At 45.5% G+C, this 22,017-nt stretch overlaps 1 protein-coding gene across 1 annotated transcript in view; it reads left to right on the top strand.

Moving 5' to 3' along the window:
• The window catches only part of LOC135222598 (calcium permeable stress-gated cation channel 1-like), a 208,668-nt gene that overhangs the window by 158,929 nt on the left and 27,722 nt on the right, over positions 1-22,017 (top strand). Inside the window, 3 exon segments of the mRNA XM_064260691.1 lie at positions 932-1,120; positions 1,435-1,565; positions 9,939-9,944. Coding sequence (XP_064116761.1) covers positions 932-1,120; positions 1,435-1,565; positions 9,939-9,944 — 326 coding nt within the window.

Raw genomic sequence — 22,017 nt, 5'->3', positions numbered from 1 at the left:
AACATATGTTGTTTTTATCCTGTCTATTTCCAGTAATTAGCTGTCTCTTACCCACCACCAAGGGTGCCAATCAGCTAAGTATATATCTGACAGGGAAGTTGAATGTACAAAAATGAATATTGTTATGATACAATAAAGTTTTGTACATACTTACCTGGCAGATATATACAATTAAATGGCCCACCCAGCCTCCCCTCAGGAGACAGGTGGAAGAGAAAATCAGATTATAAAACGGGAATGGTTCCTAGTCCTGCTACCCAGCAGCAGGGCGGTAGATCACCTGACCTACCTGTAACGTGTGCCGCGAAATTTGAATTTCTGTCGGCGGGAATGACTGAGTCTAAAGCTAAGTATATATCTGCCAGGTAAGTATGTACAAAACTTTATTGTATCATAACAATATCGTTTTCTTATTGCCTCCTGTGAATTTATTTAATCATAATAAAATACTTACTTTATTGTAGTTGTAATGCTGGCTGTTGCAACATACACACTTTATTGCAGTGTGTTTCAATATGTAAAAACCAATAAATGCATAAATAAAAATAATGCAAAATTGGCAAAACTTTATTTCAAGATTTGGGGATGAAATATCATTTGATATTAAAGGAATCTCAAAGGGTTTTGTGTGCTGTATTGCAATATTTAAAAAGTATTCAGCTTCAGAATTACACCTCAGCTAACATTATATGCTCTGCATCTGAGTCAGCTCTCAGCTTTTGAGAGCTTTTGCTTGTGTTGAATTTATACGGAAAAGTTGGTATATAAATTTGATCATTGATAGATTATTCCAGAAGAAGAGTTTTCAGTTATACTTTTTTACCTTTGAAAAGGTTGTCTTAACTTTTAGAATATATATATACAGTAAACAGTAGTTTACTGTATCACAGGTTATTAAAGAAACTAATTTGATCATGGCTTTCCATTTTAGCGCAAAAGGTTTCATGGAATGGGTGGTAAAACCGCAGAATGGAACTTTCCGCTGGGAATGCATCTTTCTTCCTGATAATGGTGCATTTTTTGTCAATTACATCATTACTTCAGCACTTATTGGCACAACATTGGAACTGATTCGTTTTCCTGAACTGTTCATGTACATAGTACGAATGGCACTTTCCAGGTAAAGTTATACAGTTTGAATATATTCTTACTTAGTTATCCATTGTATGTGATATAGTGAGTATTCTTAAGTTTACAACCACACTTTTACGGAGATTGCTGGATTGTTTTTATTGCATTTGCACAATTTAAATATAATTCTGATGTAGTTTATATATATATATATATATATATATATATATATATATATATATATATAGATATATATATATATATATAGAATTACATATAGATTTATATGTATATTAATTAATTATGTATGTATTACTATATTATAATATTAAAACTTTGTAATATTTTTCTTCATTTATGCAGATCTGAGGCAGAAACTGCCAGTGTTCGCCGAGCGATTCTTTATGAGTTCCCATTTGGTGTGCAGTATGCGTGGATGCTTCTTATTTTTGCCATGACAATCATTTATTCAATATCATGTCCACTCATAACCCATTTGGTAAGTGATCTATAATTTTTATCACTCTCTCTCTCTGTCTTTTTTGAGAAAATGAATGTCTTATTTTTTATGCTTTTTGTATATAAATTTTTGTTACCCTGCTGTATTTTTCACAAATTTGTGTATGTTTTTAACCTCTTGCCTTAGTAAGTTTTGACAAACATTAGTGTGTAATTTTTTAAGGTAAACTGCAATAGTATTGCAATACACTCCCTGAACACCTGAATTAGCCCTGGTCATGACAGCCTGAACTATAATACCCACATGTTTACGCACTAATTGGATAATTTTAACTGTCAGTGTTACCAACGCTGCAGGTAAAATCTAGTCAAATGAGTTACTTGTGTTCACCGTTGGCAACGCTTCCGCAAATACTGGCCACCAGAGGCCTGTCTCCTCAATTGTTTCTTGTTCGCCATGCTGTGCGGATTAGTCCCACATCAGGCGAACTTTTGGTCATTTAGCCCGACCCCACTCAAAGAGTTTTCGTATTTTGGATACAGATTACGACCTTGGACTGTGATTAACGTTTTTCTCCCGTTTCACTTTGGATAGCTACTTTGTACTCGCTATGGATAAGTTAGAAAATAAACGTCGTCGCCGTCTGCAAACGCCTCTGCTTCTGCTTCATCTACAGTTCGACGATCAAGCCTTTTACTGCTGGACATGTTGGTGCTCATCGGCTCTTAAAATAACGTTCGCCGTCTGCAAACACCTCTGCTTCTACTTCATCTACAGTCTGCAAACACCTCTGCTTCTACTTCATCTACAGTTCGACGATCGAGCCTACTACTGCTGGATATGTTGGTGCTCATCGGCTCTGCACACCCTTCAAGCGTAGGATGAGTACCCTCACACATGATCGACGTTCTTTTCGTTATTTCGTGTAGGAAGGTTCATTGCAATACCAGTCAGAGATGTTTATCTTGGTCAGGAGACAAGGAAACATTAGTTAGTTATTCAAGAAATTAGTGGACAGGTTATCATCTAGTATGTTAAGCAAATTTCTAGTCTGACGAATGATTTAACCAAAATAGAGATAGTGGTACTAGTAGTATAGCTGATTCTAATCATTCTTTTTCAGCCCCCTGCCTGTTCCAGAACCAGCCCTAACGGGTGCTGGGGGTAAGGGAGAACCGCAAGCCTCCGAGTGGGTAGGTTCTGCCAGCAGGCAGTGTTGGGAGCAGATTTCCCCTTCCCTCGGTGTGTAAGTTCTCAGGATGATGAAAATTTAGGTCAGATACAGACGAGTAGGGATAATAGGCTACATAGTGTTTAGGAAGAGAAGTGCAGGCTTCTTCAGGTCGGTTTTCTATTATAAGTAGTAGTTTATAGAGGGACAGTGTCCTTAGAGCCTCTTTGGGTTTTTCCTGCTTCGAGTTCCTTGCATCAGAAGCTTTTTAGGGCATGGTTGGTCGTTTAGATCTGGTTTCGTGTCTGTTGGTTCTGAAGGGTTGAATACTGCTCCTTCGTCTTTAAGGTTCACCTCCTACTTATACGATAGGGTAATTGTTAATATCAACTAATTCTCTGTTCAATGCATATTGACTTACGATAATTCAGTATGTAGAGAAATCGAATAAAATTAACTACGGTTAGCCTAGTGTTCACGATGATATATCGTATGCATATACAGTAGCCTAGCCTAGCCTAAAGTATTCACTGTACTGCATATCGGTAGAGTGATTTTTATAGTGGCTAACGCTGTAGGCTCAAGGCATTCTGACTTTGGATAATTCAGTATAGGTGTATTGAAAACAAACGAGAATCCGATCTTATGGATAATTCAATGTGAATGTAATCGAACAGAATGAAGATCAGATTCTGTCTGACTAAAGCATTATAATTGTATTATATGTATCATCGTATTAGCGTAGTATAAATACTAACTCGGCAGTCATTCACGCTCTCGAATCAGCTGATGGCGAATACGGATTTGCCTCACCGTATCCACCTCATTCTTGTCCGATTGGCTAGCGTGACTAACGTAACAATTCTTCCTCACTTATGCCATGTTTGTCGTCTTGAAGGAGACGTGTTTTCAACTATGTTGACATTTAACATAGTCAATAATGGTATCTTGTGACATAAAATCAGATGTCAGATATAAGGAATTCGTTTATATGACGTCTTCATACGTTTAACAGACTAATTGCCGTCAGTAATTACATTGTGCTTATGTCAATTACAGTTACAAAAGAATTACCAGTCGTATTATCAATTGTTCCGATACGTAATACAAACCATCGGTCCTTTAACAATAGGAAGTAGCTAGCGGCAGCTGGAATGGTCGTAAGCTTCGAACAAGGGGAGAACGGTAGTTAACTGCTTGTCCGACAGTCACGCGCCGCGCGACTTGGGAGGTAAAAACAAATCACTTTTTGCTATTTCGGCCGCGGGTGTGAAGGACGTGTTCGTCATCGCTCTCTGCCGTTCATCGTCGTATGCTTTGTTTATATTATGTTTTCTACTAATGGTTTGTTTGACTTGAAAATGAAACTGTAAGTACACTGTTTTCATTTTCATTACTTAATTATGAACCAACATGGAGCTATCGCCGTAGATGCGGCGATTTCCTCTCTTTTCATAAATTGAACCCTTGAATTATGTCTCAGTGCCGAGGGCGGGCGCGCTCGCGCCGAGTGATGTATTTTGGGCGAAAGTGTGTAATTGAAAAAGTAAGTACTTTTTTTCATTATATTTTTGCCCTGTTGCGTTCGTTACCGAGAGCGTGATTGCGCTCGGCACGAGCCTTTTTATTTTGTATGATAAAATGCAATGAAAGTGGATTCGCAATACAGTATTCTTTTCATTTTCATTATTTATTTGCATAAATTTAATTTGGATCAATTTTCGCTCTTACCCGGGAATTGATCCTTACGATTATTTTCTGTGAAAGTGAAATCGCAAGTGCAAGTATTCTGTTTCTTTCATATAATATTTTATGATAGCATCATTTTATTTGGATCAAGTTTCCGTTCTTACCCGGGAATTGATCTGTTTCCCTTTAAGTTCTATGAAGTGAATCGCAAGAGCAGTATTCTGTTTCATTTTCATATTACTTTTCACTGCTGTGGGGCGGGGTAGGGAAGCGAAGGTCTGGCCAGGAAGTCGTCGGAAAGCTCTCCCGCGACTCCCTTGGTATCCGATTCTTCGTCTTCCTTCCTGCCCCCCGCTCAGCTTCTTCGTTGTATTTTGTATTTTGGGGTCTTTCCTTGCGTTCGTTGGGGTGGGGCATGTCTTCCCCCCGTGCGTGAGGGAACCCCTCTTACTAATCTATCTATGCTACCGCAGGTGCTACATCCGTGGGAGACGACCTTGGACAGGTATGGACCACCGCGGCGGCAGGGCGTGCCTAGCATCCACGGGCTGCTGCAGCGTCTAGCGAGGTCTGGGGCGGTCTCCACTACTACCATGGCCGCTTATGCTGCTCCCCCCCCTCCTGGTCTACACTCCCCATGCTGTGTCGGTGACGCCGTCTGCCGCTACTAGGGCCGCCGCCGTACCGAGGGGGGGTTGCCGCCGCCGCCTGTTTTCTTCGTGTTGCCTGCCCCAGACTTCCGCTGTTTCCAGCAGCTCGACCCTGGACCGGCCGCCAGTACCCAGGTTCCGCTGGCTGCCGATGATTCTACGAGGCGATCGCTGGGCCTGCCGTACCTGCCGCTGATGTGATTCCCCGCGCTGCTGATGTGATTCCCGCTGTTGGCTTGGCTGTCCCTTCTGGGTCTACCGCTGCCGCGTTCCTGCCGCTCCTGAGCTGGTTGCTGTTCCTGTCGCTCCTGGTTCCTGAACCTGTCCATGCTTGGTCCTGCCCACAGTGTGTCTTCCCCAGTCCCAGGTCCTTCCGGACAGGTGCAGTCGGGCCGTGTTGCTTCGGCAATAGCCCCGGCTCCGGCCTGGATGGAGGACCTGACGACTGTCCTGCGTGAGCTGACGAGGAAGAGGAAGAAGAGGAAGGTGTCATCTTCGTCTTCATCGTCTGCTGCTGCCTCTTCCCTTCGACTTCTAAGGCCCATAAGCCGAAGAAGAAGAAGGCTGCCTTCCCCCCTAAGAAGTCTCCTTAGGGAACTTCTGAGGGCCCGTCCCACCCCGGTGGGACGGGGGGTCCTTCTGCTGGTCCTCCTGCTCCTTCGGGAGCGGGGCCCGTCTCCCCTTCCGTAAGGAAGAGGTAGACGGGGACCAGAGGAGTATCGGTTAGCTCTGGTACTTCCTCGCCTGGTGCTAGCGGCGATGCCGCTACGCCAGGTTCCGGCTCGGTCTCTCGTTCGCGAGAGATCCCGAGTGTACGTTCTCCCTCGGGAGACCGTGCAGCCAAGTTTCGGCGCCAGAGTTCGCTCGGCGCCAAGACGCGGCACGGAGCAGAAGGCTGGTGAGAGCCGCTCAGAGGTGACTCTCGCCAGGCCAGCGGCCGCTCTTGCAGCGACCAGCTGGTAACCCGGGTTTCCCCCCTAAGAAGGCTCCTTCGGGACCTTCTAAGGGCCCGTCTCGCTCCGGCGATTCGGGGAGCTCTTCTGCTGGTCCTCCTGCTCCTCGGGAACAGGGCCCGTCTCTTCTTCTACAAGGAGGAAGAAGACGGGGACCAGAAGGAGTACCAGCTTCGGCTTGGTGCCTTCTCGCCTGGTTCTAGCGGTTCTGCGCTAAACCAGGATCCGCCTCGGCTTCTCGTTAACGAGAAGTACCGAGTGGACGGTCTCGCGGGAGACCGTCCAGCCAAAGTCTTGACACCCGAGCTCGCTCGCCGTCAAGACCGAAGCGCGGAGCAGAAGACTGGCGAGAGTCGTGCAGACGACTCTCGCCAGGCCAGTGGACGCTCTCGCAGTGACCAGCTGGCTGCTCGGGTTGACGTGACGGTCGCTGACCAGCCACGGGTTGAGGCAAGGAAGGGGTCCCCGCGGCCGTCGGTACCGGTACCAGCGGCTCAACGCGCCGAGAGGACGCTCACCGGTCTTCTACCGCGACAGCGAGCCTAGCAGGTAACCTGACGCCGCTCCCATCGGGACCGGGCGGCGGAGACGGTAACCAGCAACAGCTCGCCTGACGCTAGAGATCAGCGTCGACGTTCTCAGCCGAGCCTCTCGCCCCAGGCGAGCGGCAAGGCTAGGCCTGCTGCTCGATCGCCACCGCGGGTTTGACGATCAGCAGCAGCCCTCCAAGTCACGCTGGTCCTGCCAGCGAACTAGGGGGGAGCGTCAGGTCTGCCTCTCCTGTACACCTTCAACCTCCTCGGGCTACACCGGGAGGAGCGAGGTACCTATGAGTGATCGCGAGAGGTGCGCCGCTCGCGATCCCGCTATGACGCCGTATGGACCAGGCACGGTTCTAGGGACCGACCAGGACATACGCGCAAGTAGCTGGAGGCGACCGTCAGGGGTCTGCCGCTGTTCCACCTTCTGAAGGAGGAGTACTCGGGATCTGTTCTGCTGGAGGGGACTGGACGGTCCCGAGATACAGAGGAATTTACAGAAGTCATTAAGCTGATTCGCAGCATAATGACCTTGCGGAAGAGATTGCCGCTCCCACCAGCAGAGCCTACGTCGTCTGCTCCAAGTCGTTTTGGGGGCCCCGGGGCCCGAGGAAACGCCCAAACCCGACGGTGGGTCCTGCCGCGATCGGAGCTTGCCGATTCTGTCTCGAACCAGAAGTCTCTCGTCTCCGGACAAGAAGGCTCTCTCAGTTCTGGTCGGTCGATCAAGCTACTTCCACCTCCTCTACTGCGACAGCGGCGTTTCTACGTGTCTTCGGACACAGTATTTAAATACTCCTTCGGTCCTCCTGAGAGGTTTCGACCTCGACAAGGATGGAATGAGTCGGAGGACGGTATCGGCTCTCTCCTGTCAGGTGTCGATCAGCCCACCCAGACGACGTTCACAGTGGCGGCAGACCCTTACCTACAGTGAGAGTTCGTAACCCTCCGCGGGAAAACGTTTTCTCCTGACGATACGTTTTTCCCAGACTCTGAGAGGCCATCACCGCAAGGCGATGGCTGCTCCTACTCTTCTCCAACTGCTAGTTCCACTGGGAAGGCGAGCGAGTATCCAATTCCTCTTCATTCCCTCTCTCCTTACGGGCTACGAGGGAAAGGGGAGGGATCCTACAGAGATTCTCTGTAGGATCCCACGTTGGGGACTGCGCTACCGGGGGGACCTTCGGGTCCTACCTGACGTAAGCCCCGGTCGTTGAGGAGGGATCCTGCCCCATTCTCGATTTCTACGGGAATCGAGAGGACCACCAGCCGATATCGTTTGACGAATCGGTGGGGGTTTAGGCAGACTGCTTAGAATTTCTACGAATTTCTAGCGCATTCAGTGTGTTTCGAGTTTTTTACGATCTCCAAACACTAGGCGAGACCACGGTCCAAAGTGAGCGAGACGAGAATCCCCGATATGTTACACGATAGTCGGGAACCTCGCCTATGCTCGAATTCCTGGAATTTCTAGCATTGGGAAGAAGACTGCTGCTGAAGAAACTATCTCACAGTAGGCGACAAACCTGGAATAGAGAAGATCGGACGAGAATATCCAGTTTGGCTTGAACTATCGTCTTAGTATTCTGTTCACCATTGAAGCTTTCCTTCGAGGAAGACTTCTCCTTCACACTCTCTCTTTTGATAGAGATCGAAGGTGGTCGATCTCCAATCCTTATTTTGTTTTCTTGAAGGAAAGAATTTAGGATGGAGATCGTTGTTCAGAATCCTACAAATATACTACGTATATTAACCTCGCGACATGATTCTACTAAGCAGTTGAATTGTCCGAGGGGTAGGCGCATATCCCTAGTTTATCTACGGATTGCGACTTAGAAGAGAAGTATTCTAATTGACTGCAACTCGGGGTTGCCTGCAACCTCCCAGGAGTTTTCAGTTTCAATTTTATATACTTATGGTTTTGTCACGACAACACATTTCAACTTTTATATTACCGAAATTCGTTTCGCCTAAATATAATTGCTCGAGCATATCTTTTATGCTCTGTAGTTCTAGCCGAACGCATTCCTTCATGGAATAATGGATTACCTAGCAACTCAGTATGACGAGGTCAGCGAGCTCAGCTCAAATACTGCGTATTGAACTGCCTGATAGCAGCTCAGTATCAGCTGGGCCTCCGAGATGCACGGTCAGTTATGTCTCTCTCTGCCCTGCTTTGATTGACTACCGAACCGTATCTCTGCCCAACAATCATGGACTTAGGTCTCTGATTAACGGGGATTCTCGCAATAATGAAGGACCATCTACTGCTGTGACGCTAGATTCCATCGCCTTCGACATTGCGAGAATTTTCAACAGAGATATCTCTTGGACTCTTTCATCTTTCTGTTTACCGCACGGTAACAGAAGTCTGTACAAGTCTCCCGCTACATCGCACTGCGATAATGCGAATGATTTTGCAGACATCTGAGTTTGTCCTTCAAAATATCTCGTATCGTGGTGTTACAATTGTTCATTGTTTATCAACCCGAATTACAAGATGTCAGAAGACATCGCCTACTCTCCGACCTGACAGCTCTACTTCCAAATGTTTCAGCCCATGAGAAGCAGTTCTTCAGGCGGCTTTCTCCCCTGTTTTCATTACTGAAGAACGCCCGCTTTCATTGCAACTACGACTTCTCACCGGACAGCAATGAAATAGCGGTTAGCGTTTTCAGTCATTTGTAAGCACAGGTTCAGAATCTTGAGAATCCTTCTCTCGATTCGTCTGTGAAGACGTAGGTTGCATTCAATATCTACCTTCGTCTTCAACGGTACATAGTGTTGTCCTTAGCTGAGATTCAACAACTATGAGATGTTTTGCCTTCAGGGACCTCGTCTCTAGAAGGCAATTGACTTTCGCCTGTTGGGCACATGCCTTAAGAGAATCATCACCTCGCTGTCCGGCATTGGTGACAAACAAATACATTATTTGTTTGGTCTCTCGGCATAACCCTTTAAAGGCGAAGGTCACGTGACTTACTCGGATGCTTGGACAACTTGCCTTCTACCGAACGCAGTCAGTCGGCAGCTGTCAGAGCGCCCGAGTCAGTTACGAACTACGCTGTTGACTTAGTTCGGTTGTTACAGAGCAATCATTACTTCGTTTTAATAGCTTGTCACAGTACCCATACCATCGACACCCACCATGGAGTGTCGGTGTCCTATCCACTACCGAGAACTTCGCTACATGGGGATAGGAGGATGCGAAGAGACTTCGTGGCAAACGGACAGACCAGTATGGGTACTGGACATCACCGAAGTAGAGAGAGGGATAGGTCATGCGACTATTTCCTTCTTTTCCTCTGAGGAACTGCATGACTTCTCCTGCGAAGTCAAGCATCCAGGGGATGGGGATCCGTGACGCTCGATTTCGTACCGAACTTCGTAGCGAAGACTCAGAACCCTTCGGTCCCTGACGATTGGTTCGAGTCGTTCACAATCCCCTCCCTAATGGATTTTCAACCGCCTTCGATGTGAAGGAGATGCTGACCTTGTCCGCAAGAACGTTCTCCGTGGCGCAGGTACTGAAGGCAGGGGTCTGGTCCAACCAGACCACATGCCCTCCTTCTACCTTCGTGATATTGCACAGGTCCTTGGATCTTTTTCCTTGGGACCGTGGTGGCTGCTCAACACGTTGTGTAGCGAACCCAGACCCTCGCAGGCTGAACAGCATCGAGTCCTGGTGTGACCGTAAGAATGGATGAGTGAATGAGAGTGTGACTGGCTCCTCTTCCCATCTTTTTCTTCCCCTCTACCTGTGGTTAGAGGGACACGGTCGTCACCTGCTGGATAAGGACAAGATGCAGGTGAGCTACTCAACAGAGCCCCATCCTATCCCTTTCACTAGGGATAGGAGCATATATCCACCACTTCCTCCAACAAGGGGGAGGAAGTGGATGCCAGCTTGAGACAACCCATACTTTATGTTGCCTCTTGAAAACAGGAACAAGTTCTTGCTTGCTGGTACGAAGAGATACGCTTGCCTCTCTCTTAGTACTCGGCCCAGAGGTCTGACCATTGATCCTGCGGTGCACACCCCGATCATCGGACAGAGGCTTGGATCCCTCCCTTGCTCTTACGACCAGGGAGACATTCCAGGGATGGACGAACACCAGTCTGTTCATCAAAAGACTCAGATTCCTCCCACCAAAGAAGTGAGTCTTCCTATTGTTAAAGGACCGATGGTTTGTATTACGTATCGGAACAAATGACAATTTGTCGAAAATTGCATTTTTCCTAACTATACAAACCTGAGGTCCTTTACATATAGTCCCTCCTCATGCCACCCCTCACTCTGCGTATTTTGCATGGGCCAAAAGCAAAAGTGATTTGTTTACCTCCCAGTCGCGCGCCCCCTTGTTCGAAGCTTACGACCGTTCCAGCTGCCGCTAGCTACTTCCTATTGTTAAAGGACCTCAGGTTTGTATAGTTAGGAAAAATGCAATTTTCGACAAATTGTCATATTACAGTGACAACTGAAATTAATATTAGGCCTAATAAAGTTAATTTAATTACCTTAAAATATGTAATTTATTACTTTTCAATTAAATTACAATTACACAAGCTTTTCGTCAAAACAGCACTGTTGTAAGGAGGCGTGGTTTAGACAGACAATGATGCCGGCTAGTCTATTTCCTTGGCTCCAGATTCAACCATATCACTTGGTCTTGGCTAATGTTTTTGTTCCTAGTCATGTAGTATAATGAATATATCTGGATACTTAACTTATGGAAGAAGTCATACTGTTCATCTTACGATGTAATTTAAGGCCAAAATTTGACCAATACGTCTCATTGGAAGCTAGTTTTTCCCTCAGGTTAGATGGCATAAAATTTAGCGATTCCGTTCATTTTCACTCGTTTTCATAGGTATTACGAACCTTATACTTTATACACTTTATTAATCTTTTGTCGGTGTGAAAACAACATTAAATGAGCTCTTTCATGCTATTACTTTCTTTTACCACGGCTGCGTTCGAATTCATACAAAAGCTTGGGACTTCTATCCAGGTTGCTGATGCACGTAATTTTGCCTTAGCAGCTTCAGCTACATTTATAACATGAATACAGTAATTACTGTCGCACACGGATGAATACAATAAACGGATGTTGCTATCGGATTCGATTACTGCCGCACACGGATCAGTACAGTAAAGTGATGTTGCTATAGGATTTGATCGTATTAGCAACAAGTTCTCGTTCGGTTGTTCATAGCTGTACGCAGTTATACGAGTACAGTGTATATTATCATTAAGATAATACCTTTTAACTTAAAGAGGGTGCAAATTTATGGAGGTGTAGATGTTAGACGATTGTAATTTCTCTCTCTCTCTCTCTCTCTCTCTCTCTCTCTGTCTCTCTCTCTCTCTCTCTCTCTCTCTCTCTCTCTCTCTCTCTCTCTCTCTCTCTCTCTCTCTCTCTTACTTTCTTGATTTCATATTCTCTCTCTTCATCCTATTTTCCACCCTCTCCTAACACTTGACTCATTTTGCAACAGAGAGGTTTTTCTTCTGTTACACCTTTTCAAACACTTTTCTGTCAATTCCCTTCAGCGCTGAATGGCCTCATAGGTCCCAATACTCGGCCTTTGGCCTAAGTGCTGTGGTAGTGTTTAACACTCGCCCCCAGGATTATACCGACACCTTTTTTTATAGGTGAGCGAGTCAGAGAGTTCTGACATGTCCAATTTAGCAGCTCTCTTGTATTATAGCAATATTTTACTAGAAATAACGCTAAACGGACTTATTTCTCTGGGCGACACGGCTTCCTCGCCCAGAAATAGATTTTTCGTACGTCAAAATCCCTTTTTAAACCCAACAATCTCGCTGTCTGATGCACGATACTGCCTATGCCAGCTGCGCGAGAGATTAGGAAGACTTATTTGCAATGTAGTGCAGAATTTTTAAATACTAAACCCCATCGTAAATCGAATTAACGCAAGTCAATTACTGTAGCTTCAATGCGGACTATATTCACGATCACGTCTTGAATAATTTTCCTGATTTTGTATTGTTTCTCAGATTATCGTGGGGAACAGAGTGTCTAGTTTTCTCTCTCGCCCAGTTTTTCTGTTAAAACTTACAATGTCTTTACACAATCTTCTTTAGCTGCTAATTCTTCGGATGTCGCTTCGGAGTCTTCTCGCTCATCCTGTTTTTTATTTGCCAATATCACAGCAGAGCCAGTTTTCATTGTTTCATCCTGAAATTTGGAGATGATTTCTCTCTCTCTCTCTCTCTCTCTCTCTCTCTCTCTCTCTCTCTCTCTCTCTCTCCTCTCTCTCTCCTTCGTAGCACCTTCCACGGGTCCTGTAGTTCTCAGGCTGCTGGTGTTGATGCTTCAAGGCGGTATCCGAAACTCCGTATTTTCATCCTTATTTATTTTGAGACGTAATGTGTCCTCCGTAGTTCTTGAGGGGGCAACGGCAGTTGGAGATTCATCTGCGCCATCGTTGTCTGTATCGATACCAGTTGTCACCACCCACTCCTTTCATAGGGTTGTTAGTAATCTTCCTTCTTCATTCCCATTTATATACCTTAGGTGTGTGAGATGTAACGTGATTGCCGCGGTAATTACTGGGGCCTACGGCCGTTGGCAGTTCGTCTTTATAGTAGTTAGCACCTTTTGTGCCCTCGGCACCTTTCTTAGGGTAGCTGATAATTTCCTTCTGCGGCTCCCATTGGTTCTGCAGTTCGTAACCCATTATTAAAGCACTATGTACCACACAGTGGTTCTCCACCTGCACAATGTCGGCGCTAGGTGCTGGGGGCCGGTGGTTACTCGTAGTGACTTCTCTCTCTCCTTATTTTCTCAACTTTTTCCTGCTGCTTTCTGTTCTACCTTAAGGGGTTTTCAAGGTGGGTTTGACCTTGATTCCGTGTCTACTGGGAGTACTTCTTTCCCTCACTTGCTCCGGACTCCAGTCTAGGTTTAGTATTGGTAACGGGCATTAGTTGGATCACGTTTTGCGACCTCTCCGCTCTTAAGGGGTGTTGCCTGCCTATTGTAGTCGTCCCATTCTCATGTCATAGTCACTGGTGAGTGCGGAGTTTCGCAGTCAAGTGAGACTGGTTCAAGGTTAGGTTGTCGCCTTGGTTGGTACATGTTGGCGCAACAGTATGGGAGTGACTAGCATGGGTGGGTGTTCATCGCCAAGGTATATTCGGCTCAGGCGTAAAATTATCATCACTGGGTAGTGAGGGTATGCGCAGTCGAGTGACTAACTCTTACAGGTTTTGCGGAACTGGTGACTGTTCGCTCTTGTGAGGGGGTGGACAGCGGTCGGACAGCAGGGGTTACATCATCATGTCTGGGGGGAGTGCGGGTAGCGCAGTCGAGTACGACTTGTACAGGAGTTTATCATCTTGTTGGTATATCATTGCGCAATCGGATCGGTAGGCTCAGATATGATGGGATCTTATATGTCGTTTGGTATCGAGCAGCCAGGCGTAGTAAGTTCCGGGTTCTTGGGTGCTGCGCTTGTGGGGGTTCGGCTTTTCTCCTTTTTCCTGTTCCGGTGTGGCCGGACAGGTCTGACAGAGGATAAGATACCTTTGAAGAGAGACTCCTTTGTAGTTGTGGGTTTTTGTTTCTCTGGCAAAGGAAGCGAGTATAACGGATTGTGGACTTTGTTCATTCTCTCTTTCCGCATTCCAGACTCCGGAGGAATCTCAGTTAATTCAAGTAATGTTTGATATGTTGTATTCAACCAAACCAGCAGTCTCTCAAACATCAAGTAGGCTGATCTGGTTTTGGCAAGTCGGGCAGTTTTTGGGGAAGGACTTAAGTTAGCATCACTTTTCTGTATGCGGTAGCAGGTAACTCTCTGCAGAGTCTGACTTCCGGTTTATGAGTCAGTTTGAGGGTTTTTCTCTATTGGGTTCCTTCATTGATTCGTGTGGTAGGGGTTACGGATCATGAGGCTCGTATTTGGAAGACACCTTTCACAGGTAGTGGGAGGCCTTGTCCCACTCTGTGTGGATGTCGTGAGAGTTGATGGGTGTTTCTCTGAGCCTGGACTGTTTGATAACCTCTTCACTTTGGTTTCAAGGGGGTTTGCATACCAGACTAACATTTCTGAGGGTTATGTTATGTTCTTGTCAAGGAGAGGAGGGACTATTGTTAAATCATTGCCTCAGCGCTATCCAGACATTCATAAGAAGGGGTTCTTAGTCAATCTAAGGGCGCAAAGTATCGCGGAGGGCTACCCTTTGGCTTCCGGAGGAATGTTTCGCTGTCGGCGATTGTGTAGGTGGTTATATGAGAGTCGTGGTTTTTCACAACACCATACCTTAGGGAATTTCAGTTTCTTCAGAGAGGTTACTCTCGGGGTCCTGTCGTTGCGGTAACTCAGTTTTATAGTTGGCTTGGTAGAGTTAGGGTGTTAGAAGTTTAGGGAGGCAGTGATAGTCTAAATGAACTTCAGGGTGTTAGAAGTTTAGGGAGGCAGTGATAGTCTAATGAACTCTAGTGTTTGTTGGTCAAGCTTAGACTGAGTGTATTGTCCCTTAGGCCCTTGAGGTTAGGCAGATCCCGATGGTCATGTTGGAATAACTACTACTTCTTCAGCAAAGGTCATCTACATCAGTGAGCAGTAGAGAACTGAAGGTCATGCACACACTACTCTCCTCCATACATGAGAGGCTACATAGCCACATGGAATGTTCGCATTTCCCCTCCATACATGAGAGGATAGGTATAGAATACCACATAGGAGGCACTTCTGACTCAGATAGTACCTTGACTCAGCACTGACATTGAAGTACTTTCTTTGCAAACATCCTCACCTACTTAGCTGGACAACCAGGTGAGGAGATTTGTTTTTACCTCAATGAATAAGAAGTATAGCTTATCACATGGGAGGTACTTCTGACTTAGACAGTACCTTAGACTCAACACTGATGTTGAAGTACTTTCTTTGCAAACATCCTCACCTCCAAGTTAGATAACTAGGTGAGGATACATGCTTTTATACATGGTAGGTTGCCTATGAGTTACCTGCGTATGTTCCGTGGACAGGTTGGGCTGAATGAGATTGATCCCGCCTCCGAGTAAATGTTAATCGGGCTAATTCAGTGTTTTTTCGGGGTTGGGGATGTATTACATATGAAGTTTTTCATAATAAAACTAATAAATTGTAAACTTACCTGAAACCCCTGATTGATTCCCACCCTCCTCCCCACTTCAATTTGATAGTGAATGATTCAATTGAGGAGACAGGCCTCTGGTGGCCGGTATTTGCAGCAGCGTTGCCAATGGTAACACAGGTAACTCATTTAACTAGATTTTACCTGCAGCATTGGTAACACTGACAGTTAAAATTACCCAATTAGTGGGTAAATATGTGGGGATATAGTTCAGGCTGGTCAGTGACCAGGGCTAATTTAGGTGTTCAGGTAAGTATTACAATATTAGTTTTGTTCATGAAACTTACCTGTCAGATATATATATAGCTGTATTTTCTGAAGTCCGACAGAATTTTAAAAACTTCCGGCACACGCAGTGGTCGGCCAGGTGGTTAGTACCCATTCCCGCCGCTGGGAGGCGGGTATCAGGAACCATTCCCGTTTTCTATTCATAATTTTTTTGTTGCCGGTGCTGGAAACACCTGTTTTCAGTACCTCCGTCTTAGGATTTTGGAAACTTCATTGCCGCTAAGTATCCTAATTGTCTTTTGATTTATTTACTTGGATTTGTGGCTAGGCATACGCTATCTTAAATTGATTTGAATTTGATTCATTTTTGCATAAGATATCTGAATCTAGTTAGGCTAGTTTCAGAGGGTGTTGTCTGCAAAGATAGGGTGTGGCTACCGAAAGCTTCGGTAGATCCGCACTTGCTATGCACGAGGGGTATGGGTCTTGCTTCTTTGTTGAGATTTGTCATGTAAGGAGTGTGAGACTTTGTCTAATTCCGTAAGGAAGACGTATGATTCGTATGTACGCAATTAATCAGTAAACAAAAGTCAGGGTAGTGAACCTGCTAACTTTCCTGTAGACTTTCTTTTGCCTAACCCTGTAGTATGGCCTACGGGCAATGAATATGTCTAAGAGAGGTGCTCGCTCTCCTTCATTGTCGGGAAGTAGTGCTACTTCTGTAATTGTTACTCCTAACCCTGTAGTGTTGCCTTCGGGCCCTAAAACAGTGTCTGTAGAGGGTATTGCCCTTTCTCTAATACTCTATCAATTCGTAACTTAGAATCAAAAGAGCTTGCTTTAGAGAGCAAAAGTGAAGTGGCTAAGTGCAGTGACATTGCCCCTTGTGTAGTGGAGGGTGCGTCAGATCGGCCTTATTTCGCCTCTAGGCCGGTACCTCTGCTTGACTCCCAGGAACAAGGAGAGAGCATGTCGAAAGCTGAAGGAGAGTTACGAGGAACCCCCACCGATCTTGACGTGCCTTTGGCAGACCTGAAGATACTCCCAGGCTGCCAAAGTGCGTGCACGTGCACGAATCCTGAAGGATTGCTTCTCGTCCTCCGAAGCGTCCTCCCCGCGCAGGGGTTGGAGCTTTCGGAAGGACTCGCGCCCTCTAAATAGAAGCTTTATAGAAGAGGACGCTTCACGTCCTCTCTCTCTCTCTCTCTCTCTCTCTCTCTCTCTCTCTCTCTCTCTCTCTCTCTCTCTCTCTCTCTCTCTCGTTATGCGTTTCAGTGAGAAGTAAGAAGGCGAACGTCGCCTGAACACGTGTACGTCTTTCCACCGAGAAATACGAAAAAGAAGTCATAGTAGCAGGACGCTTTTGAGAGCGGACGTCCAAGCTTTGTTACTGTGAGAATAAGAAGGCGTTCCGTCGCCCCTCCCCCTATTCTCACACGATCACCCTTCTCCTGAGACTGCTTGTGTAGTCGGATTTCTCTCCGAGATGTATCTCGCTCTTCCTGAAGGCAGTTTCTCTCGCTTGTTTTGACGCCTGTCAGGAGCGTGACGCTTTTTTGCACACTTCTTTTTTGATGCTCGGCTTGGACGGGACGCTCGAATGGACGCCAGGGCGCGCGGCGTGCAACGCCAAGCGCGCACCAGTGGATGCCGAGCGCGTGCCAGTGGACGTCGAGCGCGCGCTCCAGTGGATGCTGAGCGCGTGCGCCAGTGGACGCCGAGCGCGCGTGCCAGTGGACGCTGAGCGCGCGCCACCGCACGCCAGGTGTGTTGCCTGGCTGAACGTTTCTGTTGACTCTTCAAGCTCTTGTTTACGATTTGGGCCTAAAGAATTTTTACCTCTACCTTCGGTGATACCTTCTACCTCACCTGCAAGGAATGTGAAGTACGTAAGTAGTGCTTCGGAGGAAGCTTAAAGCGAACAGACAACTTCGTCTTCGAAACCAGATCTCGGGTTTCGTGAATTCAAGAGGTCTCTGTCAATTAATATTGCTTTTCGCAAAGGTGGATGGAGTTAAGGGAAGATCTCGTTTGCTCTACCGCAGTCAAGACTTTGCGATAAGGCAGTTATAGGTTATGTAAAGCTCGACGTCCTGCACGTCATGATGCTCGACAACGTTCGGTAGGATTCTTGCAAAGGCATTCATCAAGAGGACGCTCTTCAGGAAAGCGAAAGACAGGACTTCCTTTGCCATACTGCTAATAAATTTAGGTTGCAAGCTTTTTAGTCCATCTGAAGGGCTTTTCAGATGATAGTTTTTGTTAGTTCCTAGTTCGGGACTACGCTGCTGAAGTTAAACATCGGGGTCCTACCTGCCGTAAGCCCAGTCTCTTATCAGGATTCTTGCCCCTTCCTCGATTGATACGGGAATGGGGAAAATAATATGCTCGACTTCCTGGATTACGTTTTGTCAATTCAGTGACTTTCCCCCATTGACAATATACTACCGTTTTGTCAAGTAAGTGGGTATCCCCTCATTGACAAAATATATCTTTGTCCCGTAAATGGGTTAGTTTTCATTGACAAACATCTCATTAACTTTATATTGCGTAAGGGGATAAACCTCTTATGACAAGATTCGGAAGGGCCTCTCATTCATCATTCGCAGACTCGTACAAGAAATAGACTTGTAGACTACGTCAATGAACGCTTATGTCCAATAACATAAGAAGCTTAAGCTGTCCACTTCGATTCTCTAAGTTTTGTTCATGAAACTTGCCTGTCAGATATGTATGTAGCTGTATTTCTTAATTCAGCTATATATATGTCTGCCAGGTAAGTATGAACAAACTTTATTGTATCATAATAATATCATATTTTGCCCTGCGTTATTTTACTACTGGTTGGTTCAAGTCATATACGCTTGCTGTAGTTACCTCTTCGGATGGCAACCGAGAGGTCTATTGTCTATTATTTTAAGGACATTTAATCGTTACTCCTGAAGCCTTCTCCAGGAGTTTCCGATTATCTTTTACCGTTGTATGGTAGTGTTATGATGACAACACAAACGCATCTATATATTTAGCGTTTTCTGTTTCGCAAATAAATACCAGCTTGCGAGTCTCTTTCTGCTCAAAATAACGGACCTATTTCTTCGTAGAATAGGGTAGCTGGCAACCAGGCATAACGGTAAGAGACGACGAACGTAAGCTGCTGCTGTCACTGTCCTCCAGTCCAACCGAGCCAATACCAGCTCGTTCGCTGTCATGCGCGGTAGGTTACGTCTCTCTCTCCTGCGGGATTGACTGACTAACCGTATCTCTGTGCTGGCGGTTACGTCTCTCTCTCCTGCGGGATTGACTGACTAACTGTATCTCTGCCCTACAATCACGGACTTTAGCCTAAGATTGAGGGGATTTCTTACATGAATGAATAAACATTTGCATTCGTTTTTGCCTTACTATGTTCAAACAGAGATATCTCTTAATCCTTTCGGTGCTCGTTACCGCACGGTATAGGACTACGAGTCTACCGCAACATTGCACTATTATATGCTCTCCTGCTTAGGCAAAGCTCAGCCTTATTAGGGAAGTAAGCATACTCGGTGAGGGAATGGATGAGCTTGCTGGGGGGTGGGACCATTTCCTTCCTGAAGAGTTTGTTTCCCTGAATAGACTGCAATTCAGACCTCTACAGTTTTTTCCTCCACGGGAAACTGAAATTTTATTCAAGATCTAGGAATGATTCTGAACATCTCTCAGTGCGTCAAGTATCACCTGAGGTGATAGAAAGAAGGTGCCGGACATCTGGATAGGGTTTCAGATGTCCTGGATCATATTCTGAAAGAAGTAGAAGCAATTCGTCGTTCCCTCCAGTCCTCGAAACGAGTTTTTTGGAACCAGTGGTCCAGATCAACTCTGATATCCAACAGCTCTCTCATATCTTAAGAAGTATCTTCTCTCGGTCCCTGTTCGAGTTTATGAGAAAGCGCCTATTATAGCAACAGGCGTAGAATGTAACGATCCTCTAGAGGTTCGTTACAGGATTGCAAAAGTCCGTACGAATCGTCTCGATCGACGCAGCAACTACTGACTTCCGAGTGGAATCTTTCTTTAGAAGTAGTTGAGAGTTGTAGAGACTTTAGGGACGTCCTTTCATTCATCTCTTCGCTATGTTGAGGACGAAGAGGCTTCTTCTTCTCTGCTCCCTTATTCTCGATCCGGGAGCGTACCATAAACGCCATCCTATGATATTGAACGGGGATGGATGTTTAGTCTCTTTTCCCCTTTTTCAAACGCTTAGGAAATGTAATAAGATGATTTATGACGTCACAGGGAGCGACAATGACGCTGATCGCCCCATGTTGGCCTTCAGGATCCTGGATTCACAGAGGTCACGTCCTTCCTAGTTCACTTTCCAAGGACCTTTTCCGAGAGAGTCGGTCTACTCTAACACGAAAGGTACCTATAACCTCTCCGCTCTGAGTCTGACTACGTTCAGACTATCAAGATGTTGACAGGAATAAGATTACCGTCTTCCCTTTCCGTCTGAAGAATGGGATAAGCTGGCAGTCACAACTATTAAAGAATACGCAAATATGTTGTTGACGGCCTTTGGGCTCAGAGATTTGCTTCTGTCAAACAACAAAGCCCTTCACGATCTTTGAGTTCTGTGGAATCTCGAAACTCACTCACCATCTACTTTTCGTCTCACCTGTTTTCTCGGAGTCAGACACTCGTGCGAGATCAGGCGACATATAGTAGCCCTGAGTTTCTTGTTGACGAAGTCGGTTGCGTTATACACCCCCGATGATCGTGTAACAAAATGAGACCAGGTTGGACTGTCAGGCATTCGTCCTTCGACTGAATCGCCTTTTGCTCCTCGCTCCTTTCTCCTGGCACCAGAAGCTCGAGTCAGGAGTTGATTCGCTAACGACGTTGGGTTGCGTTGATACACCCCCCAAGGTTTGCTTAGCTTGAATCGCCCAGGCAGTCCAGACACTCATCCTTCAGCGAAGAATAGTGCTTTATGGTCTTCAGGGTACAGCCTTGCTGTCCTTGATTTGTCTGACTGGTCAACTGGTCGGTCACATGACTTTAATACAGACGGACTGACTGTGCATGTCGAGATCGAAGCTTTCAATATGGAACTTAGACGTAGTCTGAAGTTCTTGATGTCAAAGCATTCGAACCTCTCCTACCTGTTAACTTCTTGCACGTGATCAGGAAGGCCTTCTTCTAACCACCCTAGATACGACAAAGAGGGTTAGTGAGGTTTTAGGCCATCGTCAGAAGTTTTGGCATTAGAGAACACAAGGCGGTGTGTTCTCTAAGCCTTCCGTTGTTCTCGGGTCTCTCAAGTTTTATCTACATAAAACTCAAGAAAGTCGAAGTCCTTCGGGCAATCTGCAGTGTTCCGAAAAAGACCAGACTTGCCCATATAGAAGAACACCCTGGCTTTAGTGTTAAGGAGTTCTTTCAAATAGGCTCCTTCATTGTGTTTGCACAAAGATTTGAAATCTTTTGATCTGAATGCTCACGAGGTGAGGGCGCGGCCTTGGAAGCATTTCAACAGAGCATGGCACTCAGCAACATCCTGAGTACCATGTTTTAGCAAAGCAACTCTGTGTTCACTTCACACTCCCTGCGGGATGTGAAGATGGCATATGAGATCTGCTGCTCGCTAGGGCCATACGTGTCTGCGGACACAATCTTGGGGGCAAGAAGTACCACTCATCCTATCCTGTAGAAAATGATTAGGAAGAGCTCTTAATTTAGTTGTTGAGTCGCCGCCAAGGGCGACCTCTTAACTCTTAAGCCTTAGTTAAAACACCTTAACTTTGGCTAGGTGGGTCAGGTGGTGATATATATATATATATATATATATATATTATATATATATATATATATATATATATATATATATATATATATATATATATATATATATATATATATATATATATATATATATATCACCACCTGATATATATATATATATATATATATATATATATATATATATACTATATATATATATATATATATATATATATATATATATATATATATATACATACAGTAATACTTTGGGTTACGAACCGATTAGTATACGAATTTTTTAACTTACAAGTGACGCCCTCATTCTGGAATACGAATTTCACTTGG

Source organism: Macrobrachium nipponense, chromosome 20 (assembly GCF_015104395.2).
Source record: "Macrobrachium nipponense isolate FS-2020 chromosome 20, ASM1510439v2, whole genome shotgun sequence".
Lineage (NCBI taxonomy): Eukaryota > Metazoa > Arthropoda > Malacostraca > Decapoda > Palaemonidae > Macrobrachium > Macrobrachium nipponense.
The sequence above is the reverse complement of the archived record's forward strand: the minus strand, read 5'-3'. Positions and strand labels throughout refer to the sequence as shown.